We start from the raw sequence: 15,207 nt of genomic DNA, 5'->3' as shown, positions 1-15,207 counted from the left end.
TTTTTTAATTTAATTAATAATATAATATTTGTGTTTCAATTACTTTTTCTCAGTTAAAAACAAAAATTATTTTTGAAAAATAGAATAATTATGTTTCTTTATCTCACTAATTAGTTTTTCTAACATGATGAAAGCTTTGATATCTAGAATGGACTTAAAAACTTTATTTTTCTGTAGGTTATAGAGATTTTAATGGAAATTATTGTAATGGTACAGTTGGCCTGAAGATAGCTCCGCTGCTTTATTTTCTCTTTTGTTATTCTCGTTCAGTTAGGTTGTAAATTTTTTTGGAAAATTAATTACTTTAGTTAGTTTGTTCATCTTTAAAATTTATACATGTATTGTTAAATTAACTCACTTCTTATGTTACTGATTTTCCATGCGAGTAAGTAGTGTCGTAATTGAAATGATAGTCTTTTTTATCTGAAGCAAGACTTACTTTTCTTCTCTACTTTTATGAAGTTGAACGGGCAGTTGTAGGTATAGAAACTATGTTTAGAGATTTGCTCATAAAACCAGATGAAATATTTTAATCAGTATACTTATTTTCCATTAAATGATCAATTTTCAGTTTTTTGACTAACATCAGCATGTTTCTTACTTGATCAATATCTGATTCTTCAACTCTTTTGCACTCCTCTATCATTGTTTCTGAGTGGTGATCTTATTAATCTTAGTATAAAATCATTGAATTATCCTTTTCAATAATTTTATCAAGTTCTTTATTGTGCTTATGCGATTAAGGGCGGTTTGGTGTTTTCTAAAAGTAATAATTTTATGTTTTATCAAGAATTTCTACATTTAAATCATCAGATTAATAATTTTATTAGCTTTAATGTCCAATTTAGTTTCTCAGATTGGATTTTTCATGGATCTAAACTACAATTTATTTATTTTAAGCATCAATCTTTTGATTTTCATCATACAGTGCTTAAGAAGGTTTTCTAATATGTTCAGATTGTTTGGTTTCAAATACACTTTGATTTGTTTTAATAAAATCAGGGTTCAAAGTATGGATCTAGTGGTTTGAAGTTGATTCCACAGATACAGTTTTTTAGTTTTCTAAATACTAGCGAAAGCTAAATTTTCTTTATTGTGAAGATTATCCTAATGAAATTGAATTAGATCTCTATCTAGAAATCATAGTAGTGTCATTAATTATGCTTGGCTTTCTTTCACTGTTATACTAAGAATTATTTCTTTTATCTTTATTTTAATTGACAATCTCTTTAGCCTTTTCAGAACCGTATTTAGGAATATATTCATATTTCTTTTTAGGTTCTTTACTAAATTTTTCTTTAACTTCTTTATATTATTTCGTATACTTATCTAATTTTTTACTCTTGATCCCTTCTATGTTAATGAATATATTATGGATCTCTCTAAAATCTAATTCCTAGCTATTACTTTATTTTTTCTCAACTTGTTTAGTTTTTTTGACACTACTCTTTCTACTCTCTTTCATCAATATCCCTCTCAGCTTTTCCATTTAATTTTCTTACTCTTTCTAAAATTAGATAATTTCATTTTAAGATTTCTACTCTTTCTATTTGGCTTCTGCATGCTATTTCGATGCTTATCTTTATATCATTTGTTTTGTTTCAGGTGATTAATTTAGCTATGAATCCTCAATAGTATTTTTAAATTGTAATCTCTATGAATTATAAAAATTTTAATCTTCTACTTTTTTAATTTAATTTTAATCATTCTAATTATAATCTAGAAACTCATGAATTTGGATCTCATCTGACTTTTTTTTTGAGTATTGCTTTTATTTTATCTATTTTTGTTGAGTTTAAAAGGTAAGCAAGTCTTCTACTGATTATTCATTTTGATTTGTATTTAAAGTTTCGATCAAGCTATCTGCTTGCTAAATTTTGCAAATTTTAATAAACTTATGAGACTCATTTTCATTTTCGTTTTCATTTTCTTTCTAGCTAAGCATAGACTTCAAATTATTTTCTAATATACTGTCTTTCTTAGCTGTTTATGGAGAATTTGCTTACGATTTTCGAATAGAATTACCCATACTATTTTATTTAGAGTATTTTCGTTCTAAGCTTTATTAATTTTATGATTATACTTTTTATTACTCAATATTATTGGAAATCTCATCTCTATTTTTTTTAAATGAGAAGGAAACCTTTTGCTCAAAATCTTTACATGATAAATCTGCAGTTGCATTTTAAATTAGAATCTTCTTTGGCGATGATGAATTTCTATTTTTTACTTTATTTTCCTCTTCTTCTTCAGAAATATTATTGTCAGAGTTTTTGAAGTGAATTTTTCTGGAGCTCATATTAACTAAGTCATTTTAGCTGTATTTTTTTAACAATTTCTAGGACTCTGAATCAAATTAATCAATTTCTGAATTAATACTTTGCTTGTGTTTAAATTATTTAGTCTTTGATTTAATATATAACTTTCTATTTAAAACGCTTTAAGTGACTTTTTAACTATCCATACTATGAGGAATAGTTTTAGCAGTCAACTGTATAGCTGCTTTTTATTATATATCTTTGTTCAAAATATTTTGTGTATACTACTCTTTGAAATTCTTAGCTAAATATTCTTAAATTAGCAAAGCATTTTAACTCCTTTCAACATAAGCGTGTCTCCATTCATTTTTTAACTCATAATAAGCTTTTATTCTTTGCATAACATCATTATACTTAGTAATTATTTTTAAATTTTTAATAGATATACGAAGAATTTCAACTTTACTAGAAGTTACTCTAGCTTCATATTACCTGTATTTTTCTCCATTCACGATTTCCTCTTCTCCAAAAAAACACAATTCTCCTGCAACTGTAAGAATTGTATTTTTTTTTGGCGAAACAGATTTACTGTTTAACCTACTTTAACGATTTTTTAAAGGAGAGCTTCTCATCATTGATAATATTTTGTTATTTTTACCCACAAAAGCTCCTTTTTCTTCTGAATAAACTAAGTCTTAGATATTTTCTTCTTCTCCTTAAGACTAATCACTTTCTTATTACCCATCCCAAACTGTGTCAAGAGTGTTCTCTACCTTTCTATTTTCATATATATAATCTAATTTACTCATTACCTCAGATTCGTTATCTTTAGATGAATATGATTATCTTTAATTTTATTGCTTCTATTATTGCTGCTATTAAATAAATGATTTTTGTAGTTGCATTTCCCTTTCATATTTACTAGCGATGCTATTTTCATATTCTACCTATTTCAATAATTACTTCTCTGATTTTTGAGCTATCTTCCTACTTATTGCAACAGTTCCCTTTTTAATCAAATATAAATAGTTCACTTCATCACCTGGCTCATATATGCATTAGCCACTAATATAAGATTTCGGCTCAAATAAAATAATTAAACTAGGTAATCTTTTATCTAATTGCTCAAAAATAAAAAACTATTTCACAAAGCTAATTTTTTCTTAATAAACTTTCTCATGATATTCTGACAAAAATTTGAGATAATTATCCTTATCTAATGTTAAGAAGAAGCAATCTTCCTTTGCAACTATAGTAGCAGTTCTTTTGATTCCTAAATACACATTTAAATTATTTAAGTTACCAGTTTTTAATCAATTTTACATACCTTTCAATAACGAAAGTTCTCCGAATCCATCACCCTACTAATGAGTGCCAACTATCTGAAAATGAGGAAATTTTTTTTTTATTTCTTCTCTTTTTTAAATTTATTTTAATAAATATAATAACAAATATGATTAATTAAGTTTACTTATTTCTCTATGAGTCTTAGGACCATGCTATACTTAATTTATCTTCAATAGACTTTTAAGAGCGACTATCATCATACAATTTATCATGGGTTTACAATTATAGAAGATATTTTAAATCTTGCTATTAATCCGTAATATTAGATGAACTAGTTACAATATTTTCTTTCTAAAAATGAGATTATTGCTTTTTTAAAGGCGATTCCCAAGAAAGCTTGTATTATTTACTTGAAGGCGTATTATCTCTTTCTGAATTATTATCCTAATTATCTTAAAAAACCTTAGAATCAGAGCTTTAAAGCTTATTTGCATATGTAATAAATTTAGTTTTCTTCTATGTAGTTGTGATGACAGATTACTAAGCCTATCCACCTCCTTCAAGCGAATCTCTTTTCCTTAGTATTTTTATCTCCCTCTTTTTTTCTGAATGCTCTTTATCATTTTATTAATTATGATTAACCTTTTCTAAGCTATTTATTTTAGAACCTAGTCCTGTTCTAAGGAGAATATATACAGAGCCTTTAATTAAAAAATAATACTACTTTCCAACGGATCCAAATGAAAATATAGTGCTTCCTTACTTAACAATAAGAGTTTTTAAGGAGCGAATAAGACTTGCATAAATATCTGGATTTAAATTTTAATCAATTTCTTTAAATATTTCTAGTTAACTTAAAGATCTTTTAAGCAATATCATAAGCATTTCTGTTTTCTTTTATAAATTTATAGCCTAATATAAATCATATAAGTCATCTTTAATCATGAAATCTAGCAAAAATTTGGTTTCTAAATGCTTGTATTTAGATAATATTCCCCCTTTTTTATCTGCCTTTTAATCGTGTGAGTTAACTTTTTTCCTATTTATTAATGTTTACTGCTTTTTTCTAGTTTGTTATTCTTACTCTTATTGATAATCATATCTTTTTAATGCATTGCGTCTATTACTTTGCAAAGATTCCTAATTAGTTTATCTACGAGGTCGAATAATCTACTCATTGTCTTCTATTCTCTAACGAATTTTATCAATAAAACTTGGATAGCCAAGCATGTCATCAACATGATATCCTTAGTTTAACTTCAACTCATCATCCTCCTCTTCATCATTATACTTACTATTAAAAAAGTTAGATATTTTATCAGCCATAATCTTTATCAGATAATTTTAAGATAAGTCTTATATAAACAAGTTTTAATAATTAGGCAAGGAGTTTAACAGTAATTGTTAATAGACTTTGATTTTAATATAGTACAAAACAAGCAAATGAAAAACTAAATACCACAAAATCTTATTTGTACTATTAAATTAATTATTGAGCAATTTTACTTACTTATTTATGTAATGACGTATTATTCTTAATATTTAAAAATTCTAACTTATATTTTAGAAAATAATAAATATATTAGTATTTTATTAAAATTCTTTTTAAATAAAAATTCAATTAAAAAAAAAATGGGAAACGAAGGCTCAAACCCAAGTAATGGAAAAGCAGATGGTAAATCTTCTTTAGGAAACTATGATTCTCATAGTAATTTTGGCTCTGCTTTTAAAGCTGCACACAAGTCAGGAGGACTTGGACATACTTTTACATACTAAGGAAAAATGTATACAACAAATACAAAGGATGGAGGTGATTACAGGAAAGAATAAGATAATAGAGGCCAAACACAACATTATATACGTGAGAAAGGCCATAAAATGAATGCTGCCATCAAGGATACTACTGGTATTCATAAATAAGATAAATTAACTGGTAGAGGTTACACTTGGACCTCAGATGTCGATAGATAGAGAGAGAAGTACCATAAAATTGAAAGAGAAAAATAATAAAATTAGAAAAAAAAATGAAGACCTTATAATTTTAAATACTAATAATATCTATCGATCATAATCTGGATAGATAAGAAACAAGAAATTAATGAAAAAACTCAATGCTTAAATTGATGATTAATTATTTATTTTATCTTTGCCTAAGCTACATAGATAAAATCTAATATAAAATATTGATTAATAAATTAACAAACATTCAAATTTAGAATATTAATTTTATTTATAAATTTAATAATATTCTAATATCTGATGTGAATTGGTAATTATTAAGTATATACTTGTTATTTATTCGTGTATCAATATTCAAAAATTCTAACTTAAATACAATTTAGCACTGATTTGTTTAAAAATTAATTTTTTTGTCTGCTTTTATTTAGTTTCTATAATAAATTGTTATATATATTCTCGGATATTGTATTTTTGTAAGAAAATAGCAAATAGTGGTAGGTTAAGAATAGGTAATGACGTATTATTCTTAATATTTAAAATATTTAAAAATTCTAACAAATTTTTTTAGAGAAGAATAAATACTTTAATCCCTTGTTAATGGTACCTTAAAATAAAGACCATAATTTCAAAATTTCAATTTGAAATTGGTTAATAGTCCTTAATAAGGGCCATTAAACAACATACCATTAGCAAGGATTTACAGTATACAAGTATTTTATAAAAATTCTTTTTAAATAAAAAGTCAATTAAAAAAATTGGAAACGAAGGCTCAAATGCAAGTAATGGAAGAGGAGATGGTAAATCTACTCTACGAAGCTATGATTATCATAGCAATTTTAACTCTGCTTTTCATGTTGCACATAAGTCAGGAGGAATTGAACATACTTGAACATACTAAAGAAAAATATTTACAATAAATACAAAGGATGGAGATGATTACAGGTAACATTAGGATAATAGAAGTGAAATATGACATTGTATAAGTGAGGAAGGTCATAAAATGAATGCTGCCTCCAAGGATGATACTGGCTTTCATTTATAAGATTATTCATTTTTTAGAGGTTACACTTGGGTCTCTGATGTTGATAGATAGAGAGAGAAGCACCATAAAATTGAAAGAGAGCAATAATAAAATTATAAAAAAAATAAAGACCATTTAATCTCAAATGCTAATAATATCTATCAATCCTAATATGAGAAAGATGAGAAAGAAGAAATCAATGAGATAACTCAGTGCTTAAATTGATTTTTAATTAATTATTTTATCTTTACCTAATCTGCAAAGATAAAACCTAATATTAAATATTGAATAATAAATAAATAAACATTCAAATTAGAATATTAATTTTATATATACGTTTAATAATATTCTAATATCGATGTGAATTGGGAATTATTAAGTAAATACTTGCTATTTATTCGTCTATCAATATTTAAATATTCTAACTAAAATAAAATTTAGCACTGATTTGTTTAAAAATTAATTTTTTGTTTACTTTTTTTTAGTTTCTAAAATAAATTGTTATAGCTATTCTAATTATTTTATTTATCAATAACTTGATTGTAATTTTAATATTAAATAATTATAAAAGTGAAAATTTAAAATAATATGTAGCGTATGTTTAAAATTTTTAAGTTTTTTATAAAAAGATATTTTAAAATTATTTTTTTTTTAAGATTTTCAAACATTTAAATATTTGAGGGTGAGCGAATCTAAAGTTGAAATATAAAAGATATGGTAATAATTAATTTTATAGTAAATAATATTTTAAGTGTTTTTCTATATTACAATCTAAATATATCCAAAACAAATATTAATTTTTGATTTATGTTTCATTATAGTTTTGATTATTTCCATATTTCTTCAAAGTAATTGAAAATATAATAAAAATCCCATTTTTTAAAAATTTTAATGATAAATGTTACAATAAATGGTGCTAGGGATATTACAACAACTTATTTTTGTTTATCGTTTATTGGTAAAATACCTAAAAAGTAAAGCTAACTTTCTGATTCATGATTTTATAAATCATTTATTATTATATCATATTATAAAATTAATTTTTCTAAATACTCCTTATGCTATTGCATTTCTTCTTTTGAAATTAATTATTGATTTTTTTACTTATTTTATTGATGGTTAAGTATAACTAAGTCTTGAGAATTTCGCAATAAATCATTCTTAAATTTTAATTATTAGCTTTCTAAATTTTATTGGTCAATCAATTCTTGGTAAATACTTTAATTTTCATCTTCTTGTATAAGATTTGAAGATTAGAGTAAATCATTTTATGATAAAGAATTCATGAACTAATTTTTTTATTCTATTTTCTAATTTGATTAAGGCTAACTTTTTAATATATTTTTTATTTATGTAAATGCTTCATATTGAAAGTAAGTTATTTTTACTTCGTTTTCTAACTTATTTTAAAATAAACTTGGTAGCATCTCATATCTGGATTGTGTCTATTTTAAATTTTAATAAATATCTTTTAGAATTTATAAATGCTGGCTGTAGGAGGAATTTATTTCACAGAAATAGCTGATAACTTTATAAAGAGATTTATAAATTATCTTATAAAATAAAATGATAAGAGCTATTATATTTGTTTAAGAAATTGATAAGCCTTCACACTTTGAAACCATATAAAATGAATATAAGTTTGGCCAAAATAAATATATCACTGTTATACCAGTAGAAAACTCTAAAAGCGAATGAAGCATAATAATATTTTAGTTAACTATTTCTTATTAAAAAATCAGTTTTCTCATATTGTACCAGCAATTTATAGATTGAATGCAGAATAAATTTATACAAGGTAGTTCAAAAGCAATATTTTTATACTTTTATCTGTTTGTATTGCTTCTGTCATAAATTATTATTGAAGTTAATCTCTTGAGTGAGTTTCTGAAAGATTTCAATATTTAGATAGGTACACCTTCAAACTAAAAAGCAAAAATTATAAACAAGTTACAATATTGTCTAAAAATATTTTAAGGTAGTTTATTTAAAAAATCTATTTTGTATTGCTCCAGAATTACATCTAGAACCGTTTAAAACAACAAAATAAACACAATGCAACTATAAAATGAGAATTTATAACCTTTTTAGCCAATATCATCAAAAACTAGTCTATTGTCTTGCTTTAATCTTTTTTCATAAAGCTCAAGATAATCTAAATCTACACCTATCGTTTTTTGTGAAAGGCCACTCTCTTATGGTTAAAATATATACGAATAGAATATGCTCATCCCATCAAAAAAAAATCTATTTTAGTCTTTTTTTTCATCATTTTAGCTTAAATAAATGCTTTAATTTTCTTAATTACATTTATTCTATTCATTTTCTTATTTACTTTTATTCTATTCATTTTCTTCATTAATTTTATCCTATCCATTTTCTTCATGAAATTTATTCTATTAAGTTTCTTTAACATCCTCTTCAAATATTTCATTTTTTTCTCCAATTTATTTTTCTTTAGTCGTAGCAGTGTTATTTTTTTAAGTTTTGATATTTTGGTAAATTGAAAAATTTTAATATTACAAACTGTTTTTTTTAATTTGAATATCTAAATTTTACGAATCGTTTTTATTTAACCTTTTTTCTAAAAGTTTAACTTGTCTTTTAAATTACTTCTAATTTTTACTCAAGTAATGAAATTTAATTTAAAGTACTATCTCAAGTTCAAGTGGTTTTCTCATAAATTCAATTTAGAGATCTTCATCGCTTATTTCCATTCTTTCTAATTATTGTATTTTATCTTAGTAGGAAGTTTCAAAATTAACATTAGTATTGGAGCATCTAGATAGCACATCCAATAGCAAAAATAGAATTTCTTGTGATATAATAAAGCAAACTATTAATTTCATATTCCCTTCTTAAGGATCGCTATTCGGAAACATTTTTTTCAAAAAAATGTACCCACACAAAATGCAAATCAGTATCCAAAATCTAATATAATGGTAAAACAATATTGGCGATTATATTTTGCTAATATTAAATTTTTTATCAAAATTTCTATATCTAACTGTATTTTTTTATTTAATACACCAGCAAGAATATTAAAGAGGAGGATTAACTTTTATATAATCATCTGAATCATCTTTAATTTGTTTAGAATTACTACATATCATAAATTAAATTAATTTATAGATATAGTAGAAAAACGTGCAAAATATAATACAGAGAGTCGACATCACAAAGCGAAAAGGTAAAAACATGTAGTTTAGTAGTAAATGCTTTAATTTTATTTACCTTATAACTTAATCAGGTTTACTTTAAAACAACAAAAACTATTTAAATGAAGAATCATTTTAACCAATATCTCTGATTTTGCTAAAATCTTTGATAACTTTTAATGTTTTTGTGAAAATATTACAATTATGTTGCTCGTATTAATGATAATCTGGTATGTAAGCTTCCTTCTAACCATAGAAGAATTTTATAAGCTCTTTTATTTATTTATCTTAATTTAAAGTCTGATCACTACCTTGATCATTTCCTAGTAAATCCTGTTGATTTCCAAGAGACGAATTTAATTAGTAAAGTCTATCTAAATTTTTAATTATTTTTATATTGAAATACTTTTTTTTTTAAGTTTTTTTCACTAAAATAATTATCTCCATTATAAGAGCATTATAAAAATATTTTAAAAATTATGTAAGATTTTTATTAAGTAATTTGAAAAAATTTAATCAAATCAGCAGCCAAAACCAAATAAAAGATGTTATGTGTATGAATGAAGTTAACTAAATATGAATCATAAATAAAATTAAAATTGATTTACCTTAAACTTTAACGCATAAAAAACTCTTAAGCTTTCTATAAACGTCATCAATAAAAAAATCTTTTTGGATTGTACCACTTTTTAAAGAGTCTTTTTCTTATTCAAAGTCTTTATAATAATTGAGAACTTCTTTGATATATTAATTAAGGTAATCCTTTTATTTGATGTAAATTTCTGTAAAGAAGTAATTTTCTTAAAATGTTTCTTCCTCTAAAACTTCTCCTTCTTAGAAAAGCACTCTTGATGCATATTACCCCATTTCTAAAATTTGAAATTTATTTAGATTAATCTTAAATTGATTTTCTCTCCTCTATTGTAAATATTTGTACTTTTTTAATCACAAATGTTGTAAAAGTAAAAGAGATTACAACTAATTTATTATTTAAAATATTCTTAATTTGTTTAAATATCTGGAGAATAAATCACTCTCTATTTGTGTGGTTTTTTTCTAATCTTTTTGTTTTTTCGTTTTTAATTAAAATATTAACTGAATATAAATATTTTTAAAAATTATCACCTACCTACCTCTCTATATTTTATTCTAAAAATTGATATAAAAAAACTAAATTATTTTTATCATCGCAATATTTAATTTTTTTCCTTACTTTTTTCTAAAAAATCTTCATTAAAGATTATTTATCATATTTATAATTATCTATAATGATGTAAGTTAGATTTTTCGCTTTTATTTATCTCCTTTTTTATAAAAATAAAATTTAATCATAAAGCATGATATTCTTTAAAATGTTTCGGTTTGTATTGTTGAAATTTAAATATTTTTTATAATTCTTTTATTATTTAAAAATATAAAAATAAAAGTATTTTATTTTTAAATTTCTAATTTTATTTAGATTGTATATCTAAATAAAATTTAAAAGCTATAAAATACTATTGATATTAATCGCATAAATAATTTATAACAAAAGTTATAGTAATAGTTTAAAAATATCTATAAATTTCCATTTTTTGTTAGAGCGAATCATAATAAATAAGTCTTTATGTAAAATTAAAAATATTTGATTTCTTGGTGCTTTTATATCTTTTGTCTTTGATTTTAAGAAATTTTCAAAATATATAAATAGATTAATATTTTAAGGCAAATAAAAATTGCAAGGTTATGAAAAATTATATTTTTTTGTTCTAATGTTTAGCTAAAAAGTTAATTTTCTTGTTTCTTTAGATTGATCATATAACTTTAAAAAATTAGTATATAATAATTTACATTAATATTATTTATTAATAATTCAGATTGTTTTTAAGGTAGATTATATTTGAATATTACAGAAGATACTAAAAATATCTTTCAGCTTTAGTTATGAAAAAATCTGAAGAAAGAAATTAATTATATATAAATCTCTAAATTTATTTGAGTTACTAAAATAAAGAATAGTCATTCAAGAATTCTTTAGATAATCTTAAATCAAAAAGATACTAAAACTGTAATCTTGAACAGTTGATGATTAATATTATATTTATAAATTAAACAGAAGGACTAAATATAAATTTAATTAGAATAATTAAATAAATTTTATTTACAATTTTTAAGAGTCTTATAATAAATTTATTAAATTAAAATAAGAAGATAAAAAAATTGAAATAAATAATAATTTATTCAAGATTTTTTTAGAATGGCAGATTAGAAACGTTAGAGATTTATTGAACTAGTTAATCAGTTAGGAAAATAAGCATTGATTGTATAAGATTTGACTAAAGACTGCTCCTAATACTAAAAATGTTTTATATTTTAATTAGAAACAAAAAGGATATTAAAGGTTCTTAATGATGAAGTTTGTGATGAATATATAACTAAATTAAAATAGTATTTTTATAAAATATATTTAAACAATATTTTAATTGATTAAAATCGCTATTATTAGTTGCTTTAATTTAATGAGAAATTAAAGAAAGATTAAAAACCGAACCTTATGTTAGGTGCTGATTAGTAAATAAAAAAATGCAACAAGGACGTGCAAGCAAAAGTTAAAGAATATTACGATGCCATTATTAATTAAAGAATAGTTGGAGAGAGTCAATCTTTATCTACTCCTTTAGAAGGTTTTGGAAAAATTATACTCTTCTATCTTGGAACCATACTCTCAATATTGTTATGGCCTTTTTTATATTGTGTTTGCAGGTTTTTTTATAGAAAAAATTTTTAGCTTCTTTTCAAGTTATTGGTTAAATCTAGTTTTCCTCTTTTTTATGCTTCAGCTTAAACAAGTAAAATTAGAATTATATAATAAAATATTCAAACAGATTGCAAGCAATTAGAAAATCAAAATTTGGAAGCAAAATAAGAAAAAATTATTTTTAGTGATCAAGTTATTTTTGAAGATAGCAAATAGTAATTGAATACATATACTGTTTGTAGCTTTAATTTAAAGGGTTTCAGTACTTACCTACTAGTCTTTATTTATTGTAGTCTCTGCTTTTCATCACTTTTTTTAAATATATTTGGATACTCATATATTAACTAGAACCCGAACAGCTTATATTCAGAATTATTTAGGATTAATATAATTATTCTTATTTATATATTGCTGAACACTGGTACTTATTTGTTAATTACTAGATAGGGAAATTATCTAAAACTCATAAGTGAGAAAGAAGAATTGCTAGATTTAATGAACAAAAGAGATATCATACCAAACAGTTTATATTTGAATTTTATTCTTGATCCGATAGATAAAAACTTAGTTCGATCTTTTAAATATTATGAGGAAGCTTTTTATAGTGGACGAGTGTGTTATGATTTCCAAAATAAAAAAAATGAAAATATAAAAGAACTAAAGGACGACATCTAGGAAGATTTCTATTCTAGTGATGATAAAGAAGTTGTATTAAGTAAAAAATGGATTAGTGGAGTAGGAATATTCACCTAATATTTATTCCAACCTAGAAAATCAGTTGCAGATGAACTACCTCATGTTTGCAAAGCCGATTTACCATTTTACACTAATAATAATATTTATCCTACTTGGACTGCAGTTAGAAAAAATATTTTAAAATTTTATAATAATTTTTTTTATCCAACAGTCTTTGTTATTACAATGGGACTATTAACAAATTATTCGTATTTATAATATAACAGTTCTATGGATCAATATTAATTATTGATAATAGTAACACTGTGGATAAATTTGATCCTTTACATATTAACCTAATTAAATAATAGATCATTAAAAAAATTCTTTTAAAGTAGGTATTATGCTTTGCAACGTCTTGGATTTATGATTTCCTTAGACAGTAATTTATCTTTTAAAACAATAAATAAAGAATTACCTACTATGGATATTTTCTGTAGTAAATCTCTTTAGACTTGGTATGATCTAAGAGTTATTACTATGTCGTACAAAATTGAATCATCACATGGATGGATAAATTAACTTGTAGTAGAGCTATTCCTTTTAATAATAGAAGCAGTGTCTTAATTCATAAATTCAGATGGAAGTTTTGAGGATTAGCTGGTACATATGAATCCATATCTTCGTTATTTACTAATTTTAGCTCTATTTTAAAGAGTAACTACCTTTTTACTTCCTTCTTTACTATAGCAGGCTAGAATAAATGAGGAATTTATTATTCATAAATAACAGTTACTTCAAAATTAAAAAAAAATTAAATAGATTAGACATAATTTATCTTAAAATTAAGAAAATGGATTTGAAGCTCTAAATTAAGTTGGTAAATCTTCTAATTTATTTGGAAATAAAGCAGAAATATTTTCTTATCAAGCTCAAAAAGCTTTAAGAAGGGCAGCTTGGTATAGCTCTGCTGTAGTAAAAGATGAAAATAAAAAATCATTTAATAAAACTGTAGATGTAAATAGGTTTAAAAACAGTCAAATAGCATATTTAGATGAACTAATAAAATCATACGAAGATATATTATAAAATATGGAAAAAGATATCAAAATTCATAAAATTTTTATATTCGATATAAAACCAGTAACATTCTAATTTTTAGGATTTATTATAACCTCTCTAGTTAGTTCTATATCTTTAAAAATAGTTAACATATTAAATATTAATGCAGTAAAAAGTTGTCATTTAGAATCTTAGTGATTTCACTTTTTAAATTTGTTTTATTTTAAATTAACTTTTAAAGAAATATTAATAAATAATAAACATAATAAATTTTCTTGTATTTTAATTTATATTAAATTAATCATTTTTTTGTTTTTATTTTACTTTTAATTTCAAAATTTTTTATAAAATTTTTCATTATTCTATTATCAATTTTACTTTGATTTAAAGGTACTTTTATGAAAAATTTTTACCAAAAAGAATAATAAGAAAATTAATAACCTCAATTTTTCATCTCTAAAAATTAAATATCGGTATTCCTTTTAAATATCTCCTAATGTTTAAATTTTGGAACACTTAAATAAGGAATATGGTAATTCATTTTAAAATTTATGCAAAAATCATTTATAAATTAATAAATAATGTATTAAATCGTGTTTGTCTGATAATATTTATATTATTAGTAAATTAGATATTAAACAAAAAACAAGGAGAACAACAAAAAATAAAAGAAATATCAAATATATTATCAAACATATGAAAAATTTAATTCATCATAATTATATTTGTAAAAATGAATTATATGAAAAATTTTTACTTCAAAGAATGATAAGAAAATTAATAACCTCAATTTTTCATCTCTAAAAATTAAATATCGGTATTCCTTTTAAAAGTCCCCTAATGTTAAAATTTTGGAAAATTTAGATAAGGAATATGGTAATTCATTTTAAAATGTATGCAAAAATCATAAATAAATTAATAAATAATGTATTAAAACGTTCTTGTCTGATAATATTTATATTATTAGTAAATTAGATATTATCCAAAAAACTAGGAGAACAAATAAGTATCTTAACAAAAAATAAAAGAAATATATTTGAGAATTAGTAA

At 22.9% G+C, this 15,207-nt stretch overlaps 5 protein-coding genes across 5 annotated transcripts; 3 read left to right on the top strand and 2 right to left on the bottom strand. All coding sequences in view use genetic code 6, as the record gives it.

Moving 5' to 3' along the window:
* Window positions 1-103: 103 nt before the first annotated feature.
* Window positions 104-5,090, bottom strand: TTHERM_00637340 (cyclic nucleotide-binding domain protein; the record flags this gene model as incomplete). Its single annotated transcript, XM_001032395.2, has 3 exons — window positions 3,730-5,090; window positions 3,586-3,674; window positions 104-3,531 (listed from the first exon to the last, which is right to left on the bottom strand). The coding sequence occupies exons 1-3, from the start codon at window positions 4,869-4,871 to the stop codon at window positions 104-106; spliced, it is 4,659 nt and encodes a 1,552-aa protein (XP_001032395.2). The 5' UTR covers window positions 4,872-5,090.
* A 3-nt stretch (window positions 5,091-5,093) lies between these two features.
* On the top strand, window positions 5,094-5,573 carry TTHERM_00637330 (hypothetical protein; the record flags this gene model as incomplete). Its single annotated transcript, XM_001032394.4, has 1 exon — window positions 5,094-5,573. The coding sequence occupies exon 1, from the start codon at window positions 5,178-5,180 to the stop codon at window positions 5,571-5,573; it is 396 nt and encodes a 131-aa protein (XP_001032394.3). The 5' UTR covers window positions 5,094-5,177.
* A 935-nt stretch (window positions 5,574-6,508) lies between these two features.
* TTHERM_000637329 (transmembrane protein, putative) lies at window positions 6,509-6,889 on the top strand (the record flags this gene model as incomplete). The annotated part of the gene is made up of 1 exon (XM_012799045.1): window positions 6,509-6,889. One exon carries the CDS (start codon window positions 6,509-6,511, stop codon window positions 6,887-6,889), a length of 381 nt encoding a protein of 126 aa, XP_012654499.1.
* A 448-nt stretch (window positions 6,890-7,337) lies between these two features.
* On the bottom strand, window positions 7,338-10,550 carry TTHERM_00637300 (transmembrane protein, putative; the record flags this gene model as incomplete). The annotated part of the gene is made up of 6 exons (XM_001032391.2): window positions 7,338-7,854; window positions 7,914-7,970; window positions 8,350-8,450; window positions 8,547-9,456; window positions 9,760-10,057; window positions 10,292-10,550. The coding sequence occupies 6 exons, from the start codon at window positions 10,548-10,550 to the stop codon at window positions 7,338-7,340; spliced, it is 2,142 nt and encodes a 713-aa protein (XP_001032391.2).
* Window positions 10,551-11,919: 1,369 nt separating this feature from the next.
* On the top strand, window positions 11,920-14,355 carry TTHERM_00637280 (transmembrane protein, putative; the record flags this gene model as incomplete). The annotated part of the gene is made up of 1 exon (XM_001032389.2): window positions 11,920-14,355. One exon carries the CDS (start codon window positions 11,920-11,922, stop codon window positions 14,353-14,355), a length of 2,436 nt encoding a protein of 811 aa, XP_001032389.2.
* Between the last annotated feature and the right edge of the window lie 852 nt (window positions 14,356-15,207).

This window comes from Tetrahymena thermophila, assembly GCF_000189635.1.
Source record: "Tetrahymena thermophila SB210 genomic scaffold scf_8254528, whole genome shotgun sequence".
NCBI lineage: Eukaryota > Ciliophora > Oligohymenophorea > Hymenostomatida > Tetrahymenidae > Tetrahymena > Tetrahymena thermophila.
Note: the sequence above shows the minus strand (reverse complement) of the source record. Positions and strands in the feature narration are given on the sequence as shown.